General features: G+C 40.3%; 2 protein-coding genes and 1 long non-coding RNA gene across 8 annotated transcripts in view; 1 reads left to right on the top strand and 2 right to left on the bottom strand.

Annotated features, from left to right (window-relative positions):
* Positions 1–6: 6 nt before the first annotated feature.
* LOC112540414 (uncharacterized) lies at positions 7–8,240 on the bottom strand. Of its 4 annotated transcripts, none has more exons than XR_015795592.1 (5): positions 8,104–8,240; positions 7,032–7,329; positions 3,324–4,983; positions 2,024–2,152; positions 7–249 (listed from the first exon to the last, which is right to left on the bottom strand). It is a non-coding gene; the product is annotated as an uncharacterized LOC112540414 (long non-coding RNA). The 4 variants fall into 4 exon arrangements; XR_003084496.2 differs by having other exon boundaries at positions 3,324–3,552; XR_015795590.1 differs by having other exon boundaries at positions 3,324–7,329.
* On the top strand, positions 8,208–21,167 carry ELOF1 (elongation factor 1). 3 transcript variants are annotated; one of them, XM_007426192.3, is made up of 4 exons: positions 8,208–8,327; positions 9,431–9,552; positions 10,903–10,973; positions 12,681–21,167. In XM_007426192.3, the coding sequence occupies exons 2-4, from the start codon at positions 9,437–9,439 to the stop codon at positions 12,743–12,745; spliced, it is 252 nt and encodes an 83-aa protein (XP_007426254.1). In that variant the 5' UTR covers positions 8,208–8,327; positions 9,431–9,436; the 3' UTR covers positions 12,746–21,167. The 3 variants fall into 3 exon arrangements, with proteins under 3 accessions (XP_007426254.1, XP_007426253.1, XP_015743225.1); XM_007426191.4 differs by having other exon boundaries at positions 8,288–8,432; XM_015887739.3 differs by lacking the exon at positions 8,208–8,327 and adding an exon at positions 8,328–8,475.
* Positions 20,913–23,117, bottom strand: part of CNN1 (calponin 1) — a 29,996-nt gene continuing 27,791 nt past the window's right edge. Inside the window, exon 7 of the mRNA XM_007426190.3 lies at positions 20,913–23,040. Coding sequence (XP_007426252.1) covers positions 22,789–23,040 — 252 coding nt within the window. The 3' untranslated portion in view covers positions 20,913–22,788. The remainder of the gene's footprint in view (positions 23,041–23,117) is intronic.

Raw genomic sequence — 23,117 nt, 5'->3', positions numbered from 1 at the left:
GTCTGCTTTTTCATTCATTTAATTTCTGTAGGATATTCTGAAAATGGTTTGCCTATCAAGTCTGGTTGCTTGGAGTGGCAAATTCTTGACTCACTGGACCTCAGATGCTCTTCCACATTGCTTGGCGAGATCATCAATGTCTTCCAAGGTTTCAGTTGTTCCAGAAAGCTTGATCTTAATGCAGGCAAAGTGTGACCGCTGACCATTGTTTACACAGAGTAAAGGAAGCAGGACCCGAAAATTGTTCTGCTGAATTTCAGGGGTAAACCAATAAGAAACTAAAGACATTTTCTACAAATGTTCAGTGGAAAACAATTTTAAAAAACAGTTAGACTTAACACCAGAATAAAAGCTGAAACCCAGAGAGTTGGTTACAAGTGGAATGGCATATTAATCTAATAAAATAATAAATAAATAAACCACGCAACACAAATCCAGTTTCCTAAAACTCTATTTGCCCTATTTTAGTAGGCAGGAAAATACCAAGGAGCAGGAGTATGCTTTTCTTTAGAACCTCAAACTGCATCTTTGCCTACATCTTCAGCTCCCTTTTACCAAATCATGTGTACTTGTCAGTTACCAAGGGAATTATTAGAAAAACCTATGGAAACTATTTTACTCGCACTAGGAACATGCCAGCTGAATATCAGTGATATTTAGGCAATAGGGATGGGGGTGTGATGCATTAAATCTTCAAAGAATGCAGAGAAATATTTCAAAAGGGAAACTGTTTTTCTATTCCATAACAGGATAGCTTCTTAATTTTACTTCTTCCATAACATTATGGATAAAAGCTATTGTGTCTTATCAAGTTAGCTTTAATTTTTAATAAGTCATCCTCAGTTAAAATTAGCTGCCTTAGGAACATGGTTTTGTTCACAAATCAATAGATAAAATAATTCCAACACAGTAGGAGTCATGTGAGTTGCTTTAGTGGAGAAATTAATTCTAAGTGCTTGCCCAGGAAGACTGCATCAGTTTGAAACCGGCTCTGGACCACCTGCCATGATGTCAGCAGCATGTAAGAGCCAAGCTGATATATTTCTGGCTTAGCTGCAGCATATTTGAGACCACAAGAAAATGTGTGGTTTCCTTAAAACGCTGCAGCCCTGTTCATGGGCTGGGTTTCCTAGGAGTCTGTAGGCACCCATCTGAAAGGCAGATCATTGCTCAACTGTCTTTCATGGAAATGTATTTAGGTATCTATTTGTTTAAAAGATTTATATGGCCGCCTATCTTATACAATACAACCCTGGGCATCTGTCAACAACAATATACAAAAATAAAGAAAACTCAGCCAAAATACAACCATTACATGCAACTAAGATGCCATAACACACCCATCCCAAATACACATTTGCTGTGTTCAACTCCCATCCTGGCCCAAGGAAATGTGATGTTGCAATACTCTGTGGCAACAGAGGCTAATAAATGGTGAGAATCATGGACTTTGGGAGTGTAGGAAAATATTCTTTTAAAGAGAGACTGTGTGGATTCAGCTAAAACTGGTTCTTTTGGAATTTGCAAGGGATTCCACAAAATAGCTGCAATGAAAGTTGGAAATCAGATCATAAAATGGAACATCTCAAATGTGTATCAAATCATCCCTGGTCCCACATATCCAGGATTTATATCTTCATTGCAGAAGCTTCTTATTCACACCAATATTCTACAGTGAGAATATTCAGCAATTGTGCCCTGAAAGGCAATAGTTATTTCCCATTAAGAAAGCCAGGTTCTCTTATTCATGAATCTTGACCATGGAATTTGAAAGGCTGCAGATGTGTAAAACTGGGGAGGAATGTGTAGGTTTTTAGGAGAAAAAAGTAATATATTTTCCGTTCAGCTTAAAATGTCGAATGGCATTTTCCCTGTTCTTTCTCCATTTGGTCTTGAAACAACCTTTTCTAGGCTACAAGTTATTTTGGCTCAAAGTCATCCGAACATTTGGAATACTGTATTGCAAACAGATCACAAAATGACTGCCACGGTAGGCACAGCCAGTCAAAAAACAAGCCTTTACCTGAAGACAAACTGGTGAGGGTGCTTCATGTCACCTTTTCCATTCCTTTGGGAAACTTCCTTTTTTCTGGGTAGAAAAAACAGCTACCCATCCCTTGTCTTTTCTGAAAACACGGTGTCCATAGGCCTACTGGGAAATAAAAATAATACTGGAGGACTGTTTGCAGCCTGTCAATTTTTATCTAATTAGAAGGGTCCTTTTTTAAAAAATAAAGTGTGTGGGAGCGGGGGGGGGGGGGAGAAGTCAGGCGGTGCAGTGAGTTTGGTGAACACCAAGGGAGCTGTCCACAGGCACCTCCCCAGGACACCAGGTTTTAAAGTTCAAAAACAGCACTTCTGAATTCTTCCCAGAAACTAATTGGAAGTCAGGGTAGACCATTTTAAAGGAAATAAAATGGCAACTCCCACATTAGAATGGCAGGGATACCATTTCTGAGCTGGTAAAAGGCATGGCGCTTTGCCTTGGAGAAATAAAAATGAACATGAGAGAAACAAATCCAACAAAAGCAAAGGGTGAGAATATAAAATCCCATTTCAGTTACGTGATGTGTGCAGATGTTTGGTGCCAAGAGGGTATTCTACTTATTATTCCCAGAAAAATACTGCAGATAGGAGCTGAATGCATGTAAAAGTTTGCAAACCATCTGAGAAACTTTCCTTCTTAAAACCCAGATGGGGCGGTGAGGTGCTTTCCAAAGTGGCTGTACAATATAAGCACGCAAGTCTCCCCAAGAAGCCACCAAACTTAAATAGCTGCCCTGCAGGACAGAATAAATCCCAGTAGCCCCCTTCTAGTTGATTTGTTAACTTTGTTTTGCTGCATACAATTTTCAGTGTGCTTTTTATGTCAAAATATACCACCTAAATGCTGCATTAAAAGACAATATTCCTCTCTTTGGACTCATCCATATTCTGTCCCCATTCCAGCTCTGAGGTGGGTTGCTTAGTGTTTGTGGAGGACACATCCTTACAATATAGGCTCTATTCTGGGGCCAACCTGCCACTGAGCTCTGGCAGGATAGTATTTTCCACTAGAGAAGAGAACAAGCCTTCTTTGCACAGCAAACTATGCTGCATGGAGGGACACTGGCGACCTGCAAGTTTCCTGTTGGGTCACTGTAGGACTGTAGCCCCTCATCTGGCCACAGGGCTCTGTGCCTCTTCGGCCATTTCTACATTGGCTGCCAGAGGGGCTCCATGCCTCATTCATTCATTCATTCATTCATTCATTCATTCATTCATTCATTCATTCATTCTATATATTAGTGATGTGTGTGTGTGTGTGTGTAACATCAGTTTACCTCTGTGGCAGCGGCAGCCACCACAGATGGCTGGCTTGCCTGCCTCCTCCAGCCATGCTACAGTTGCTGCTCCACTCTTTCTGGCGAGCTTGGAAATACTTTTTCTGGAGATGCTGGGGCTGGAACAATTTCTAATGGGCTTAGGCCATCTAGAATCCCAACAGTGATCTAGCAGATGTCTTTTCCTTAGCAACGGTATTGTTCTGGAGATCTCGCATTCCATAATTTGCTGCCACAGAGAAAGATTTTCAGTTATACAAAATGTGTACTGGCTTATGTTCCCTAGCACAGTTCACATGTTTGATATATTGATTTGAAATAACACTGGATACATCAGAAAGGTTTTTTTTTTCCTCAAGATAAAAATAAAGAGCACATGGTATCTTGCTGAGAAAGCTAATTCATGCCTAAAATACCATGCTAACTTCAAGTGAAATTCCTTCATCACTTTCCTATTCACCTCCTTGCATAAGAAAATGCATCTGTTTGCAGACTTGGCTTGCCGTAACAACCCAGAACAAAGCTCTTATTAAAAGGATCGACTCTGATGCTATTGCACTGCTGTTTGCCTTTTTAAACATTAGGCTTCTAGAAACGTGGACAGTATATGCCACTAATAACCATCTGCAGTATGCATTCAAGCTTATTTTATATTTGCATCAACCTATGGTTCACTTACTTTCTTACTTCAATATTTTCATAGGGTGTGATGTGCTTTACTGGATATTGTGGGAAACAACTGAAGATACTATTCTTGTTTTGAGAAACCAATTCTGTTTTCCATTCTAACAGTTTCATCAGAAAGGGCCTAGTGCTACTTGACTGTGTTATTTACAGGATATGACAGTATTAATGCATCACCTTACAAAGTATACAAAGAAAATGACTGACAGCGGATTAATCAAAATGCCAAAGAACACTCCCACGACTGGACCCACTGATGATCTTTTCTCTTCTTAAAAGTAAATGTCTTAGATCAGGGTACATAAAGTAAGGGGAAGTTAAATTTTCTCTGCACACCAACTCCTCACTGCATATTGTATCTTGCATTCATGTTATAATTGCTTATTTTGTCTGCTATATGAAAAAGCAGAGCCAGTTTGGGGTAGTGATTAAGGCATCAGGCTAGAAACTAGAAGACGGTGAGTTCTTGTCCCACCTTAAGCACAAAGCCAGCTGGGTGACTTGGGTCAGTCACTCTCTCTTGGTCCTAGGAAGATGGCAATGGCAACCCACTTCCAAAATCTCTCTCTCTCTCTCTCTCTCTCTCTCCCTCCCTCCCACAACGCAGCTCTTTATCTGCAATTTCTATCATGGAAATGGGTCTGTACAAAGGGAAGAATGTATGCATGAAACCTCTCCAGCAATCTTTTCAGGGCCTTCCTATGATTATTCATAGGACAAAATTTTGAGAGATCTGCTACCAGAACTCCCACATAATATACAATTTAGAATTATTTACACAGTAGAAGTGAACCACATAAAACATTGTCCAACATCAGATGTGATGTTTCAGCTGATTTATAATCCAACATCTGGTCAGCAGTTCTTAGGTCCAGAATCCATGTGACTAGCAATGGCAAACAAGTGATGGATTAACCTCTCAGCCTCTCTGTACAACACCTCCTGACATCAGCACATGTTGACAAGAATGAGTGTCCTATGCAAAGTAAGAAAAGATGCACAAAGCATCATGGAAGAGGGAGTTTCATAATATGCTTCTCCGTGATCACAAAGAGCACTGTTCCTCAAAAGAGGAATCAGCTGGAGAAAGAGTATCTGCTTCCTTCCCTATATACTTCTATTAGTGCCTCATTTTTTACGTTAAGGTATCTTTTTAAATTTGGGTATATATGTATTCATTTTAAAAGCATGTAGGAGGAGGGTATAATTCACTTAGAGTATACTAACTACATTACAAACATGCAAATAGAAACTATATTACAGATGCAGCCAAAAGTATTGGTATCCCTCCATCTTTCCCCAAAGAATCCCAGTTTGCTGTGAAATAAGTTGAAAGTGACACAAGTAAATGACATCCACCACTCTTTATCCCACAGTCCACAGATGTATGACTTAACCCTACCTTATGTCATATCCTGCAAACCACTGTTCAACAGACCCTGCTTAGAATAAATACTGCATGTTCAACATGCTTTCCTGGTGTTACCTTCACCCTGTAGCCCCAAACTACTGTAATGGGACAGCTGATCCTCTGGATCCAGAACAAGAATTGAAACTAGAATCCCTTCCCTTCCTTGCCCCAATAAACACAGAAGTCTAGTAGATACAGAGAGTGGGCTGGATATCAGTCATATTCATTCTATTTGTTTCCACCCACTATTCTAGTTTAAGTCTTTTTGAATTTTTTCTCCACTCCTCCCAAGTCCTGGCCTCTCAGCTCCTGCTTGAGGAGGCAGTGTCAGCTGTGGCCAGGAAAGCCTTTGCACAACTTTTTTGTGTGCCAATTGCACCCTTTCCTAGACTGAAGGGTCCTTCACACAGTCACTCACATCCTATCACCTCGCAGCTTGACTACTGCAATGTGCTGTACATGGGACTGCCCTTGAAGAGAATCCAGAAGCTTCAACTGGTTCACAGTGTGGCGACATAAGCAGTAATGGGCATGCCTCAGTATGCCCATGTAACACCTTTGCTTTGCAAGCTGCAGTGGTTACCTGTTTGCTTCTGGGTACAATTCAAGGAGCTGGTTGTTACCTATAAACCCCAACATACCATAGGCCCTGGTCACCTGAGGACTGCCTATCTCCCATAGCATCTGTCTAGCCAATTTGATCCTGCACAGTTGGTGTTCTCTAGGTTTCTTTGATTAAGCAATGCCATCTATTGGGACCCTGGAAGTGCACCTCCTCTGTAGCAGCACCTGCCCTCTGGAATGAGGTTTCCCCTGAGATCTGGATGGCCCTCACCCTGCTGGTATTTAGAAAAGCTGTGAAGACCTGGCTCTTCACCCAGGCCTTTGGTGAGGGAGATGAGACCCCTTGCTTCATCATGCTTGCCATTTTTTATGTCTTATTGATTTGATTGTAATTTGATTGTTGTGAGCCACCCAGAGAGTCAGGCACCATACAAGTTTAGTAAATATTATCATCATCATCTAGGGAGTACAACCTATTGTACACTCTCTACCTTACCCTGAAGAAATCATGCACAAGCTCTAAGCCTAATATACCTGGCTCAGGAATACACAGCACTGTGTCTGATGACACTTTCCTTGCTGCTTGCCAGGTTCCCTGTCCTACTTGAATATTTTTTAAAGAAACTTGGAAAGGGAAGGGAGAGGAGGGGGCAGGAGAAGAAGAAAGATGGCGAGTTACAAATCTAACCATCAGCCTCTAGCATCTTTACTTAAAAAGCTGTTTCTGGGGCCCACATAAGTTCTTAGAAAGGTGGTTAGTGCTGCAGCCCAGAGCTTTGGGTGGAAGTATGTTTGCCTGCCCAGAAAAAAAAAAGGCCCATTTAAAAAAGGAAGGGATTGTGGAGGGCAAGAGGGGGAAGGAACTATCTCATCAATTTGCTGTAGAGGCACTTTGGAAATCGGCAAGTTGTCTCATGGCAGCCATTTTATGAGAACTCAAAATAGTTGCTGATCTTTGGTGTAGCTGAACTAGATGCATATCCATTTCTTTTCTACCCTCACTTTTGTCTCCCTCCCCTCCCTAAATATAGTTGCCCCTTCTTTCTTACTTTCACATAGATAATTGTCAAAAATAGCAGCAACAACAAAGAATATGGTGATGGCCACTCTTGGTGATTTTAAAAGGGAGGACAACCATGATATGATAATTGAATGCAGGCTCCAAATGTCCCAGCGATGTCAACCACAGCTGGAACTGCTGCCTTCCTGCTTGTGGCCTTTAGCCAGTCAAATGCTGAACTGGGAGGCTTCTGTGCACGTGTGAATCGACATTAGTCTTCCTTGTGATATGCTTCTTGATCCTCTTCATTACATTTGTAACAAGTGAATAAGACGGTTCAGGAAAAACTACAAAAGAGAGGAGAAAGAGGGATATTGTATATATTTTCCACTGGAAAAGATATATTTAAAAACAAAACAGTTTCCACCCAGGGTGTAAGTCAGAATTGCCCACACAACTCAACAGAAACACCTAGTCAAGATTTTACTAATAGAAGAGAATACATGTACCTCAGGGTTGAACTGTGGAGTCTCTGAGGTTCTCCGAGCTTGGCTGTTTTCTTCCAAACGTTTTGTTACCTGGCTAGGTAACATCTGCAGTGCTAGCCCTGAAGATGTTACCTAGCCAGGTAAGGAAACGTTTGCAAGAAAACAACCAAGCTCAGAGAGCCCCAAGGACTCCACCAAATTTTACTGCAAGGGTAAACGGACAGCAGGAGCAGCAACGTTTTCTCTTAACATAGGCAAAAATACACAAAAAAAGATAGCAGTCGTACCCTTTTTAACTCAATTCATTCTTTGTAAGGAAAAAGATGATATTTTGATCTCTAAGGAAACGTTTGGAGGTGAAAGCGGTCTGCGCCCCCGAGCTCCGCAAGGAAGAGTAAAGGGAGGGGGGTTTAAGTAGCGATCAGCTGCGGAAGCCCTCCATATCCTGCATCAGCACCAGGGATGGCTCGTCCGAAAGAATCCTTTCGGGGGCTGATATCGGGCAAGGTTATACAGTACTCGGCTGGGAGACCGCCCAGCTTAGGTTCTGGAGCGCATTTTCAGCTGGGCTGTCCTGGGAATAATAGCCGCGTCAAATCTGTGCTGCTGACATTTGGAAAAACACGCTCTTACCACCGTGTTGTCGCTGCAGCGTCTCAATGCAGCGCTAAAACCTTTCCCTGGGCCGAAAGACCAGGAGAACCCAGAAGTCGCTTGCGCGTTAAAGCTACCGCGCGTCTACCTTTTCTGTTCTCTTTACTGTGGCGAGAGCGGAGACGATAATATCCGCTTCCTGGCTCAACGCCGGAAGTGCTGGTCTCCGTTGGAAACGAGGCCTGGGGGAGCAATCCGACCAGGTAGGACGTGGGAGCAGCGCGTTTTTCGGCGGGAGTAGCGACGTTTTGAGCCGGGACTGGCGCTTGTGCTGGAAGAAGGAAAGGATCCCGAGGGAGGAAAAATAGGTAGCGCTCCTCGCCGCGGACCTTGTTGCTGCCGCGAAAGGAGGTGGGGGTCGCAGCGTGGTTGAGCTTCGGAATCGTTGTGACAGGCCGCTGCTGCCACCTCTCTCTCTTCCTCGACTTTCCAACTATGTATACGCTTTCCATAAAGTATGAATATTATGGAGGGCTGTTAATTTTTCTAATTAGGGGTGAGCTTCCGTCCTCCCGGCTTCGCTCCTGCTCTGGATAGAGCCGCACTGCGTGTCAGCTGTACTGCTGCAGGAATCGCCGTATCTCTTGGTAGCCAAGAGTGTGGTTGTTTCAGGGCCGCTCTCTCGACCGTGGAGGCCCAACTGAAAGCATGTTGTAAAGAAAAGAAGAAAGATAATTACTGGCCCATAACTATGGGGGAGGGGGGACACAGAGAGAGAGAGAAACCTTTAAACAATTTACTGCTAGGAATTACTATTTTTAGGACCGACCAAATTATCTGAAAACAGTTCTCCAAAATTGTTATCACGGGGATGGGGAATTTTTTTGTAACTGAGGGGCCATACTTAACTTTTGCAATGGTTGAGGACCATAAAGTGGGTGGAGCTACACCTTATATGTGCTTTTATGCCACTGAAGTTTAAAAAATGGATCTAAGCAGGTTACACAAGCAGTATAAAATAAACTACCCAGAACATCTCATTATTAATATGCAGTATCACTATAATATCACAGTTATTACAGCATTGTTAGTAGCACCCACATACAACCTAAATGTCTGTTTTAGATCTGACAGTACAAAATATTGTCCACTTCAGAATAGCAGGAAACTGCCTTCGGTTTTTAATGGTTGCAGTTAGAGGGAATTCTACTATGGCCTAGCAGGTTCCAGTTTGAATGGTACAAGTTCCATCTGTTGCAGATGATGAATCTTAATGTACTTATCCAATGTTGTTGATTAATGTTTGATGAATTTCCCCCGCCTCTCCCCCAAAATCCTTCTTACCATTTGTTTCTCTCTGCTGCAGGCAAAGATGGGTCGTAGAAAGTCAAAGCGGAAGCCTCCACCCAAGAAGAAGATGACTGGAACACTTGAGACCCAATTTACATGTCCTTTCTGTAACCACGAGAAATCCTGCGATGTTAAAATGTAAGCTGTTTATATATAAGTGATGGAAGAATACAGCTTCTCTGTTTGATGGCAAACAGAATTTGATATGATGCAGCCATTGAGGTTCTAAGTCTCCAGAAGAAAAGTTTTTCGAAACGAGCATAGGAAGATGTATTTTTCTAGCTAGGACAGTTTTAAAATTGAGAAAGTTTGGAATGTTAATAGTAATCTAGTTAGCATTAATAGTATAGTATTTTTATTTGGTATGCTTATATCTAATTGCAGTATGAGACCTATTTGCATTGCATTATGCAATCAGAGAGCGTTGTACTAAGAACTGGATGTGTAGCAGATTCCTCCATAATTAAAATGTAGTGGTGGGAGTGCAAAAGATTCTCAACTGAATAGATGCCCCCCCCAAATATCCCCCCTTTTTTTGTAGTTTTTTAGAGGGAAAGTTTAAGTTTAAGGCACTCATTTCTTCCGTTAAAACCCTGCATCCCAAAATTGGCTGCACTCTGTGTTCATCTGCCTACTTTTGGAGATATTCAACAAAGTTAGTGTAGCCTCTGAGCTAAGGGAAATTGCACAGGGTGGCTCAGTCCCCTTCTCCCTTTTCTTTTACATTCTTGACTAATCTATGTTGCCTGTGGAACATAATAGTTGTAATCCAGCCCATATATAGGCCATCAGTTCAAAGAAAAGTGTTCTATACACAATAATATAAAGGAAATATTTGTAGGAGACATTTAAAAATTTTAATGGAAAAAGCCACAAAAACTAGAAATTTTCAAAGAAGCCATGAAGTAAAGAGGGAAAACTGAAACAGTCAAAGCAAATGAGGAAATATTTTAAGAGGTTAGACCTTCCGTTCTCATTCCCAGGTATGGGATGGCAGGAAAGACTATATTGAGGGTGGGGTTTTTTTTAAGTTCTAATAGGCACGTTCTGGCTGAGATGAATCCGTGGACACATATTCAACATGTATCAAAAAATGTTCAGTGTCTAGACAGATATGTATGAGCAAACCCATATTAAAGTTTCTTCTTTTTTAATCTTCAGTTTATACATATACATATATATGTATATGCATATATATAATGTCAGAGCCAGTGTGATGTAATGGTTAAGGCACTGAACTAAAAGCGGGGAAACCCAGGTTCTAGTTCTCCCTTGAGCATGGAAGCCAACTGGATGATTTTGGGCCAGTTACTCTCTTTCTCAGCTAGACTGTGAAGCTGAAAAACATCTGTCTGCCAACAACACTGGACCAATGTGGTAGATTATGACCTATAAACTTCATTGAAGAGACCTTCATCCTGCAATGGATTAATTTAGGCTGATAATGATAGTATTGAATTGCAGTTATTATGTGGTTCTGTGTTCCAGGGAAAGAGCTCGGAATACTGGGGTGATATCCTGTACTGTATGTCTGGAAGAATTTCAGACGCCAATCACTTGTATCCTTTGCTCATTTATTCATTTCAGGTATCAGGTAATTGCTCTGCATTGTCCCAGCTGTGGTTTGCAGTTAAGAAAAATGTGCTTGGATTTTACCTACACTAAAGCCTCAGTTAATGGAACATTCAAGGGGAGGAGTGTCCATTAAATACAAATGTACAGTGCATTCGGAAAGTATTCAGACCCCCTTCACTTTTTTCAGTTTTGTTATGTTGCAGCCTGATACTACAATCGTTCAAATTCATTTTTTTTTCTCAATCTACACTCAGTGCCCCATAATGACAAAGTGAAAACAGAATTTTCGAAACGCCTGTAAATTTATTGAAAAGGAAAAACTGAAATATCACATTGGCATAAGTATTCAGACCCTTTACTCAGTACTTTGTTGAAGCACCTTTGGCAGCAATTACAGCCTTGAGTCTTTTTCGGTATGACGTGACAAGCTTTGCACACCTGGACTGGGGGATTTTCTGCCATTCTTCTTTGCAAATCCTCTCAAGCTCAATCAGGATGGATGGGGACTGTTGGTGGACAGCCATTTTCAGGTCACTCCAGAGATGTTCAATAGAGTTCAAGTCAGGGCTTTGGCTGGGCCACTCTAGGACATTCACAGAGTTGTCCCTAAGCCATTCCTGTGTTGTCTTGGCTGTGTGCTTAGGATCGTTCTCAGGTTAGGGTTTTCTTTGTAGCCTTCCCCAGTTCTGTGTCTTGCAATAATCCTGTCTCTCAGCTCTGCAGGCAGTCCCTTTCACCTCATGGCTTTTGCTCTGATACAGTATGCAATGTCAGCTGTGAGGCCTTGTATAGAGGGGTGTGTGCCTTTCCAAATCATGTCCAATCAATTTAATTTGATTATTGCTGGACTCCAATCAAGGTGTAGAAACAGCTCAGCAGCAATCAAGAGAAATGGGAGGCACCTGAGCTAAATTTCAAGTGTTGTTCCAAAGGGTCTGAATACTTATGCCAATGTGATATTTCAGTTTTTTCGTTTTAATAAATTTACAGACATTTCTAAAATTCTGTTTTCACTTTGTCATTATGGGGTACTGAGTATAGATTAATGAGAAAAAAAATGAATTTGAATGATTGTAGTATCAGGCTGCAACATAACAAAATTGAAAAAAGTGAAGGGGGTCTGAATACTTTCCAAATGCACTGTATGTTAAGTCCAAGTTTGCATCAAGATATATAATTGACATAAATGGTATCATTTGCAATAAAATCTTGTTTTAGCCAATATACCCTCAAATTAATGGATATTAGTCCATTATGTGGTAGTGGAGTGGATGAACAAAAAATTTTGATATCTAAATACACTGAGATGCACTAAACTGGGGGTTTATTGTATTTGGTAAAATCTGATTTTGTTTTGCTGTGTAAATCTGAACTTGATTTTGTGGTTCCGATTTTTATTTTGGGGCAAAACGCTTTTAACTGACTCTTGATATTGCATGTCCTGTCTTTCCCAATAATAAGAACCTGTAAATGAACCTTGATCAAGTCCTATGAAGTATTAAATGCAATTGTTTACTTTCCCTTGCTCCGTAGTGCCTGTACAGTGATAATAGAAACGTTGGCATTACATATTCATTCTGAACTCAGATATTTTTCCAGTGTAGGACAAATTTTAATATTATTATTATTATTATTATTATTATTATTATTATTATTATTATTATTATTATCCTTGACCTTTGATCTTAAAGATCTTTCAGAACCAGTGGATGTTTACAGTGATTGGATAGATGCTTGTGAGGCAGCCAATCAATAACAGGAACCATAGAGGAACTTACTGGAAGTTAAACCATGTTTCTTAATTCAAGGGTGTGGTTATTTGTTTCATAATGCATTGGAGGTACAGCTGAAGTGACTAGGAAATGGTGGTTTTTGTGCTCTTTTTTTCTATCCAGTAACCTATCCTTTTATATGAATATTGTGGAGTTTAGAGACTAAAGACTACCAGAAAAGACCTGCAAGCATGGGAAAGGTCAGTTTTTATTCAGGCTGGTGCTTGGGAAATTTCTCAAGATTGAAGTCTTAGGTTCAGTGCATCAAGTGCTGCTGCTCCACCTTTGTTAATTTATTTTGGGCTTCTACAGAAGGGCTTCCACACCAGCTTCTCTGCCATTCTGTGATAGTTCTTGGAATGTTGTATCCCTTGTGGCCATGTTAAATTTGCAAGTATAGTTAGCAAGAATACATGGAATGTAAGAAAAAATAGCCCTATCTTGGTCCCATCATATAAGCTTTTAGATTTATTTGGTGGAATAATAATCATGAAGACAACCTTTTTCTTAATAAGGTGTCTCCAGTTAGAATGGCAGTGTGTTGCCTCTGTGTTCTGACATGCCAGAAGAAGTTGTGTGCAGGACTCTTCTGTGGCACCGGGCCTGGAATTTTGAGAACTGTATTATTATATAATAAAGTTTAATTCAGAGAAGCAAACCTGCTTGTCTCACTGAGAAATTGTGCCATAATATGACAAATACACATTGGTGTAATATATATAGGAGAATTTTATCAGTATATTGTAATTCCTTTAGTATGGACATTTATTTGACCATTTTACTTTTAGCATAATACCATGTGTGAAATGAGTATACACTCTACTCAGAACATTTCACTCAATTGCTTTTCTAATTGCTTTTTCTTTTTTTAATTCATGAATCCCAGTAACTGCCATTTTTATGACTTTAGAATGAATATGTCCATGCATATAGAAGTGCAGGCAGTGGCTTGATTCTGAATCTGGTATGCAAGGAAGAGAAGCTATTTTGACCTATTCCCAGTTTATCTTCCTTGGTATTGGAATTGATTTAACAGACTTCTGGTATACATTGTTAGGTTATTTTTTCAGATTAAAACCACTATTTTATCAAGTTCTATATCTTAAGTTCTAAATCTGAATTAATTCAGTGCTCTATGAACAACAACTCCCAAGTTCCTTGTATATAATAATGCTTGAAGAAGCACAAGCCCACTCCTTGTTTTTAAACTATTCTGCAAGAATCTTGAATTGAATATTTTTCTTCTTAAAAATGTCATATTGTAAAAGCAGGGGTTCAATGTGTAATTGTGGTTCTGTGACTTGCAAGCTGCTCTTTGGATTGTTAGATACAGCTTTTCCTATTTTTTTACTGTAACTCATAGAACACATAGAATCGTATGGTTGGAAGGGATCTTGAAGGTCTTCTAGTTCAGCCTCTCTCCTAGAGCAGGAATCGTCAGATCATCCTAGATAAATGGTTGTCCAAGCTTTGTTTGAAAACCTGCAGCAATGGAGCACCCAGGAAGCACACTTTCCATTGTTTAATAGCTTTCATGGTCAGGAAATTGCTTCTTATTTCAAGTTTGGTGCTCTCTCTGTAAAGCTTCCACCGATTGGCTCTGGTCCTACCTTCAGGCACTACAGAGAATAAATCTATACATTCTTCCCTATGACATCCCTTCCAGATATTGGAAGACTGTTATCATGTCTCCCCTTAACTTTCTCTTCTTTAGGCTGAACATGCCCAGTGCTTTTAACCATCATATTTACAGGACGCCCAACCATGCAAAAGGATTCTTTGATTCTTTTTTCCTTAATATTCACCCAGATGCTTTGGCAGGGTTTTCAGCCAAAGTGTCACAAGCATCCATATCGGTGTAGTCATTCTTTGTGTATAATACAACACCCGCTTTCTCTTTTGTTGAGTCTGTTTCTTTTGAACAAATTGTATCCTTCCATTACTATAGTCCAATCATGACTTCCATCCCACTAGATTTCAGTAATACCAACAATGTCATGTTTGCACCCCCCTTCCCATGTACTGTGAGTTCTCTGTTTGTTTGCCATGCTCTGTGCATTGGTGTACAGGCACGGGCACCTGAGCCATTTAGGGCTCTTCTTCCAAACAGATTCTTCCCAATCTTTGTAATGTGTGATCTTCCATCTTCCTGTAGCTAGCATAGACCATGGTCCAGGAGTCCACAAAGTTTACTTAACAACATCATCTCTTGAGCCAGTGGTTCACCTCCAGAATCCTCTGTTCCCTTCTCAGGTCATAACATTCATTTGGAAGGATGGATGAAAACATCACCTGTGCTCCAAACTCTAGCTCCTCCTAGTCCCTTTCTAGGCTCCTTCCAGCAGAGTCATTAGTTCCAGCATGAAACAGAAGAAAGAGATAGTAATAAGTTTGATTAGTTAGGTCAGATCTACATCACATCCAGGATCTTTGCATCTGGGAAACCATGCTTCCTTTAAAATTATGTCTGGTTTGCAAGTTGCTGGTTCCATTCCTCTCAGCAGTGAGTTACCCATCACCACCTCCTGCTTTTTCCTCTTTGGGATAGCCATTGGATTCCTTACTTCTGTGAAAGCCTGAGCTTCTCTTGTTCCCTCTCCTGGAATGCTGGGCAAAAACCCTTCTCCAGAAGTGTTCAGGGAGGAGGACTTGAAATTGGGCAGCTCAGCAGCAGGGATTATCTCTTGGCCCTCTGAGCTATATACTGTCAGCCCTTATCCTCTGGGCTCCTTTTTTCTCTGTAGTAGTCTCTTCTTGTGTTCATTTTGCAAACCTCCTTCTGCCTTGTCCAGAAATCTGTTTTCCCTAATACATCTCAATGTGGCCAGATGTGCCTCCAGACCCTCCTCTTTCTCCTCCAGCAACATAGTGAGTTTCTAATTGATACAGATGTAGTTGGAGTCCTCCTCAGGTAGGAACACAAATGTGGCACATACCTTGTAGGTCACCTTGTTCATATCTGTTTGTCTGCCAAAGATTGTGCCACTATTAACAGCTTCTTCCTTCATGCACTCCCTTGACTAGACTCTCTTGGGGGGGGGGGGGAAGCAAACACAACAAACAAAACAAAAAATGCTGGGCCCCATATGTTGAAGAAAAAGGGGAACAAAAGTATGTCTGTGTGGAGAAGCTAATTTAGTATTGTATGCCATTAGGTATTCAGGCTCCTAGCTTGAGCTGATGACACAAGTTCAACTTCTCTGTTGTTCACAGTGCTTATTTCCTAGAATATTCCAGGCATGTGCAAATAACCCTGATCTTCCTTTCCTCTTTTGTTTTTCACTTATTAGGTAATTGTTGTTTATCTTCTGTCAGTATGTATCAGCTCATGTTTATGTTGGGAAAGTTAAGATCAATAGACTATTTCTACTCTGCCAAGAAGCCTGAACCACAACTAACTCTTTTTTTTCAAGTGAATTGTTAATGACAGTACAGTATTTACAAGATTAAATTATTCCTGATGCCCCAAGTAAATAAGCATAATGCTAATTTCTGTCCGAAAGTTCAAAAACAGACTATCATATCACTCACTCCCCAATTTGGGATAATTCCTCTGAGAGTAGAGAGAAAAAAATTATAAACACAGGAAAAAAAACTATGTGGTACCACATCTTGACAACCTAGGTTTGCTAGCTCCAGTCTGAAACCAAATTTGTCTGCATGACTCATGTAATATGGGCATGCATGTGTGTATATGTGTTGTGTACATGTGCCAGAAACCATGCTTCAAAAGCTCAGGGCCAAAACAGAAAATTGAATGTATTGTCTGTAAAATAAGGTCCTCTATTTATATAATTGATCCCCCATCTGCACACACCAACCATTCCCCCCCCCCCAAAAAAACCCATCCCAGGGAAAAGGATAGCTGCATAGAGAAGAAAGAAAAAGTAGAACAATTAATCTTCAAAGACATCCACAGCAGCAATAGCTGCACCTATATACCATTTCTTTGTTTTTATAGTAAGGACATTCTCCAGCTTCAGGCAATTATTGGGGAAGGGGAGGATAATAATAAACTTGTATGCCACCTGACTCCCAACAACTCTGGGGGCTCATAACAAATCCAAACAGGTATTACAATAAAAGGAGAAAAAGAAGATAAAAGATGGCAAGTACAACAGACTGGATCAAATGAAGTGAGGGGTCTCACTCTCCTTTGCCAAAAGCCTGGGCGAAGGGCCAGGTCTTCACAGCTCTTCTAAACAGCAGCAGAGTGGGGGCCATCCAGATCTTGGGGAGAACCTCATTCCAGAGGGCAGGCAGTGCTACAGAGAAGGCGTGCTTCCAGGATCCCAACAGGTGACATTGCTTAATTGAAGGAACCCAGAGTGTGCCAACTTTGCAAGATTGAAACTGCCAGGCAGATACAATGGGAGACAGGTGGTCCCTCAAGTAACCAGGTCCTATGCCATGTATCTTCCCATAGTGTAAATCCAGTACAGTATTGTGAAACGTACATAACACGCTTCCAATGTTTATATGTAATTCTGGAAGGTTTGGAAGTCTTGCTGATTGCTCCAGTACCACCTTATTGCAGAAAAGCCAATTTGGCTGAACCATTATGCTTAGCTTCCTTTGGCTGTCCAAGATTCATTTCACTGGAGGGTTTCAGGTAGACGCTTGTAAATCATCATCTCAGCTCAACCCAGCCCTACAGTCTTGTGAGAGTAACATACCATTTTATGGTATTTCTTGGAAGAAAGCAGAGGTTATAAAAAAATGAACAAAAACACTGAATTATTTGTGAGGAAACTGAATTTTCTGCTCGGATACTAGTTCTAAAAGATACTAGATAATGCAAAGTCTTGCTGAATTTCCTAGGTGATCTATTTTAACATAGGACTGGTTTGATATGTTTAGCTCCTGTCCTTTCTTATGTTTACTAGAGGAAAAAAGATGTATAAATTGCATATAATTTTGGAGGCAATAATTGCCATTTGCTTACCAGATGCACTTTAAGGCATTGTCAGCATCTAGTGAGCCTTGGCTGATCTCAAAAAAGCTAATCAAGGTCAGAATTGGATGGGAAAACATTAGGACCCTAGACTAGACTAGGAGGTGGTGGGAAAACCCAGTTAAATTGAGCTCAATTTGAGGAAATCTGTATTAAGTTTAGAGCTCTAAATGGCTTAGAGCCTAACTATCAGAAGAAATGGCTCTGTCTTTACAAACCTATGTGGCTGTTAGGATTTGCAGGAAAAGCCTTCTGGAAGATGCCTCTACTGTCTGATGTGCATTTTTCTGGCCCAAAAAGCCTTTGTCAGTCTTGCTCTCTGGTTGTCAAATGCACATTTGTATTTGCCCCCCAATCTCAACATTTAGATAATCTCTATGCTTTTAATTTTTTATATTTCATTTTTCAAATTTTCATAGCTGCCTTAAGTAGAAAGGTACTGTCAATTAAATGACCAACTAAATAATAGTTATATGATATAGTATGGCCTAGTTGCTGCAGAACAAAATCTCTCTTCTTGGTAGGGGGTCATTCAGATTTGAATGAAGCATTTCCAGGGAATAGAGGGCAGGGCTAGTCCCATTTCTGGGGAGGAGGGGGCTCATGATAAGGGGGAATTGCCTCATAAATAACACAAAAGCAGACCTGGAACAGGCAAGATATATGCAGCTGACATCCTTGCTATTTGCCTTTTCAAATCAGAAAACATAGGCACTCCTAAAGAAGTCTAGCCAATCTTTCCTCTGCTTCAAGAAAGTCAGTAGCAAACCACTTTCATATTGTAGCCAGAAGAAATATGTCCATGTAGTCATGAGGAGTCCAGCTCAACTCACAGGCATCTTTATCTTTTTATTCTCCATGCTGAGCAAAGTGTGCTCTTCATGGGAAATTAGCCATCCTGGCTTACTCATCAGCTAAAACAATGTGACAAGCAGGGATCGAAAGGGTATAGTAGCCCTGTTTTTCTCCGAGAAGAGGTCCCATCTTAAAGAAATTTACTGAGTTTTCAAATACTGTAGGATCACAGTTAACTGACCCCCCCTAGAAATATGCTAAAAAGTTTCTTCTCTCACTTAGCCTCACTCTAGAGCATACTAGAGCATTCCTGACTCCTTTTTTGTTTGGTGGTTCTTGTTGCTCAATACCCCAAGGTCCCTAACAGATGTGAACGCTAATTGTCCTTGCGTCAGGGATTTTGGATAATTAAGCTGCCCCGGCCAATCATATATACTTATCCATTATTAGCATCATCCTGTTTTTTGTAAAGTGACGGTAAAGTAACCCACCTTATTCTTCATTATTTCGGGAACGACTAAGTAATCTAAGGACCCAGGAGCGTAGAATGGTGTGTTCGTGGCAAATCAGTTGACTGGGCTTGTTTGTTCTGAGAGTCAGACTGAATAAATGGATCTGAGAAACTGGAGTTACCTAATCTCCAAGGCAGTTATTGATACTTTAGAGAGAGTATTCTAGGGCAGCCAAGAGGTCACTCTTTTCTCCAGTGCCTGTACAAACCTTTGGGTTTATATTTTTTAAATGGAAGCTCAGGATGCGTAGAATGGAGCTAAGATTGCTAGTGCTAAACCTTTTTAAATAATCTGTTCATTATCTTGCTTCTTACTGTAAGCTGCCATGTGAATGTATGTATCCACCTTTCCAGTGGATCTTTCTCTGTGCCAGGACCCAAGTCACTTTGGAACTGAATCAACACTTGTTAGGAAGCTAATGATATTACCACACTAACAAAATTGTTATATAAAATAAAATTTTGGAAACACAACCAAAGCAGGGAGATGTCCTCTATTGGCAGTTTATAGGTGCTTTTGTTCCTACATGGGTAGACAACATACTTGACAGTATTTGCTTCACCCTGGAGTTTTGACAGAAGAATCCTCCTCGCTTTTGGTAAAAGATTGTCATGTTAGAGTTTTTGATGCATTTTCCAGTCAGTAAAATGGAAATCCTTGCATGATGGCATTGCTGAACCTACTTAACAGTAGACAGACAAGTGTTTCATGGTTACCTGAAACCATCTGCCTAATCTTCTGCATGAGCCTGGCCTGTGTATGTTATGTAGTGAAATGTGTATAGGGACCGCACCTGTTCACAGGATCACTCTCGGGAATTGCCTTGAATTGCACATCAGCAATGGCAGGGCACACTAAATAGGCTTCTTTTATTTGCAGTTCTGTCCATGAGGTTATATATCAGCTGATTTGGGGATGATTTATCATTATCTGAAAAGTCACTCAGCAGGTTTGCTACAACAAACTCTTAACAGCTGAAATATGATTTCACTTTCACTTTTAAGTCTATGTGTTTTCATTAGAATACTCCCAATTATTCCAAATATGCAAATATAGCATTGTATTTACTGTAAAGCAGAATCTCCTTTGAGTCAAAAGTGACTTGGTGGCTATATGGATACATCCATAGTGATTTTGGCAACAATACAATGATGGTTTTCATTGCCATTTTCCAGATAAATAGAGATAAATACAGATACAAATATATCAACCTCATCTACAGACCTGCTGCATCTGCAAAAATCTAACTGTTCAAATGAGCAGAGACTACCCTCTATATTCAGATTTTATCTTTAGTTTCCAAAGGACTGAAAACTGCTTGGAGATCCACTAAGCTAAGCGGGCTCATGATCTGATATGTGTTATAATAGGAAGGGTTATGGTGGCATCTTCATATTGTTTTGTTTTTAAATAGACATGTCAAAAGTATATGTTAAGGAACATTTAAAATAATGTTTTAAAACCCCTTTTTTTCTCTTCTTTTTATTGTGCCACAGTGAAATGAAGAAGTATTTGTTAGCAGAACATTACAATGAAACATACCTTTTTATGTTTGTTTTTGTTTTGAAGGAGGAGTGCCTTTAGCTGCTCAGCATGCAGAACACCTGCAACTGTAGGGAGGATGTGGATTTTTAGGGAGATAAAAGGCAGGTGCTTTCCTTGACTGTATTAGCTTTTCAGTAGTATATATTTTTGCCATTTTCCCAAATGGTGATTTGGAAAATAAGCAAATATTCCACTAGTTCTAGATAATTAACAGACAACATGGCAATAGAAAAAAACAGTGAAGTCAGCCATTCCTCAACTAAATATACATACAGATGACAAGCACACCGATCCTGAACTACAGGTACAGTGTTTAGAAGATTAATTGAGCAAAAGTGTGATCAGTTAATAGAAAAAATGCTTTAATATGCATAATTACAGATTCATGGGCAGCAAAAAGTGAGAGCCAGTGTGATGTACTGTTCTAGGTGTTAGATTAGGAACACCCTCGCCCACAGAAGCTCACTCAGGTGACTTTGAGCCAGGTTCTCTTTCTCAGCCCAGCTTTTCTCACAGATCTATGTTGTTGTGGGAGAAATTGGAGGAAAGGATACTATGTATGCTTCTTTGAGTTCCTGGGGGAAAGGCAGGGATAGAAATCTAACAAACAAATGTTTCCTTATAGTCTTTTGCCTTTACATAGGAGAAAATACCTCTTTTGAGCAATTTTTTCCAGAACAATTATGATATTATATCTAAATGTATACAAATTGAATTGATTAAAACCTCCATAATTAATCAACTATGATTTATTTCTAATTAAATGATAGTCCTTCTCTAAACCCAGCTAGATGCACAGGCAAGTATCAGTGAATCTTCTACTTCTGTGTGAAGTGTGTATGTGTTAGGCTTCTAACTCACATTTTGAATTGCACAGTATGGGCTTTATGGTAGATGATTTTGTCTTTGTACAAGACACATGATCGTTTACATAAATCAGGAGAAGAATGTTTTAAAAATAAATTAGGTTCCTACATAACCTATGTTTCTGTTAGTTTTACCCAATTAGCCATACCTTTACATTCTTTCTTAGATTGTATGCGAATACACAAATTTCTAATATTTACTGCAAAGTAATATGTGCATGGGGATGAGTGGAATGAATGAGATCAGAGATACTGTAGTGGCATACTGACTAATGAGAGATAAGTAAGGCAAGTACAAAGAAACAGTTGTGTATTGCCAAGACATTCCTATCCATGTAACATAAAAGCAGGTTTATGCAAAATCTGCTTGTTATAGGACTAGACAAAGAATTAAAAAGGGTTAAGCTTTTTGTTTTGCAGGGAAGTTTGTATTGGACAGCTAGCTGTTCAATTTCCAGACAGAGTTTCTGCCTGAAAGTGTAGAAGTTGAAGAGGCTTGGTTTAAATTTGCATCTCCCTTTCTGCCATCCTTTCCAAATGATCTGTCACTGGATATCTACAGCTGTTAAGGTATATAATCTAGTTGTGTTGCCTGGCTGGTGTGTCCAACCTCCTGCAATCACTCCCCACCCATACACATTTTCCACCACAACTTGTTTGTTTTCCAAGGAGTCAGTGGCTGGCTCAGGTTGCCAGTGCTCTTGCACAAACTTTGTGTGTTTTAGGAAAGAGATGTTATTGGAGCCTCTGGCAAAGTTAGCATATGGAGAACTTGCTATTTTATACCTAAGCAGGTCAGAAAACATAGCTTGTCCTGAAGCAACTTCTGTTAATGAGTACAAAATGGAGTGCAGGAGCTAATAATTTACCAGAGAAGTTGTACCTTCATTGCCTGCTTCTGCATTGATCCAAAACAGTAGCAGCACCTGGCACATGGCACTGGGAAATAATGACTGACAGCAGCCAGTTTTTTTGTTTTGTTTTTTTCAATTGAGAAGCCACATTAAGAGGACTCATTCTCTTATTTCTACTTCTCTCAACCTACTGGTTTTATTATTTGACCTTCCATCCTGAGGGTTTTGAGCCATATTAGTGCATGCTCAAAAGCAGTGACAGTAGTTGATAAGTCAAATAAAGCGTGAAAGATATCAAGGTGAAGCTTTAAGGCTCAGTGATGGGGAAGCCTGGCTCTGGCATGGCTTAAGGAGTCTTTAGTGAGCTGGTTAGCAATTTAGGGAACTGTCTGAATCTTCTTATATTCCTGGGTTAAAATAACCACATGACGATGGATCTTTTAAGAAACGCCTTGCAGTGCTGATGTCTCTATTTTATATCTGTCCCACGACTCCTGCTGGCTATTCAGAGTTGTAGAAGTTATGATGACTGTGGTTGTACTGGTCCTCCTCATCTCCAATTATGGGATAGGTGGGTGTGAGACAATACTTGGAGTCATAGACCTGCCGTGGCAGCCCATACACAGTCATGCCTTGCTGTGAGGCCCCTTTGTTGCTGCCCATCTGCAGGGAGATATTCTGGGTGTCGCAGTGCTCCATGCCAAGGGTGGGCTCAAAGATCTGTCGCTTGGTTCCAGGAGCTGTCATGCCCGCCTGAGGTGGGTACAGTAGAGGAAAGGAGGGAAAGAACAGAAAAGTAAAAAGTAGTTACTTGGAGAAAGCTTGCAAAG

Source organism: Python bivittatus, unplaced genomic scaffold (genome assembly GCF_059951505.1).
Source record: "Python bivittatus isolate LINGU-HERP-01145 unplaced genomic scaffold, Pbiv_v1 ctg000220_np1212, whole genome shotgun sequence".
NCBI lineage: Eukaryota > Metazoa > Chordata > Lepidosauria > Squamata > Pythonidae > Python > Python bivittatus.
The sequence above is the reverse complement of the archived record's forward strand: the minus strand, read 5'-3'. Positions and strand labels throughout refer to the sequence as shown.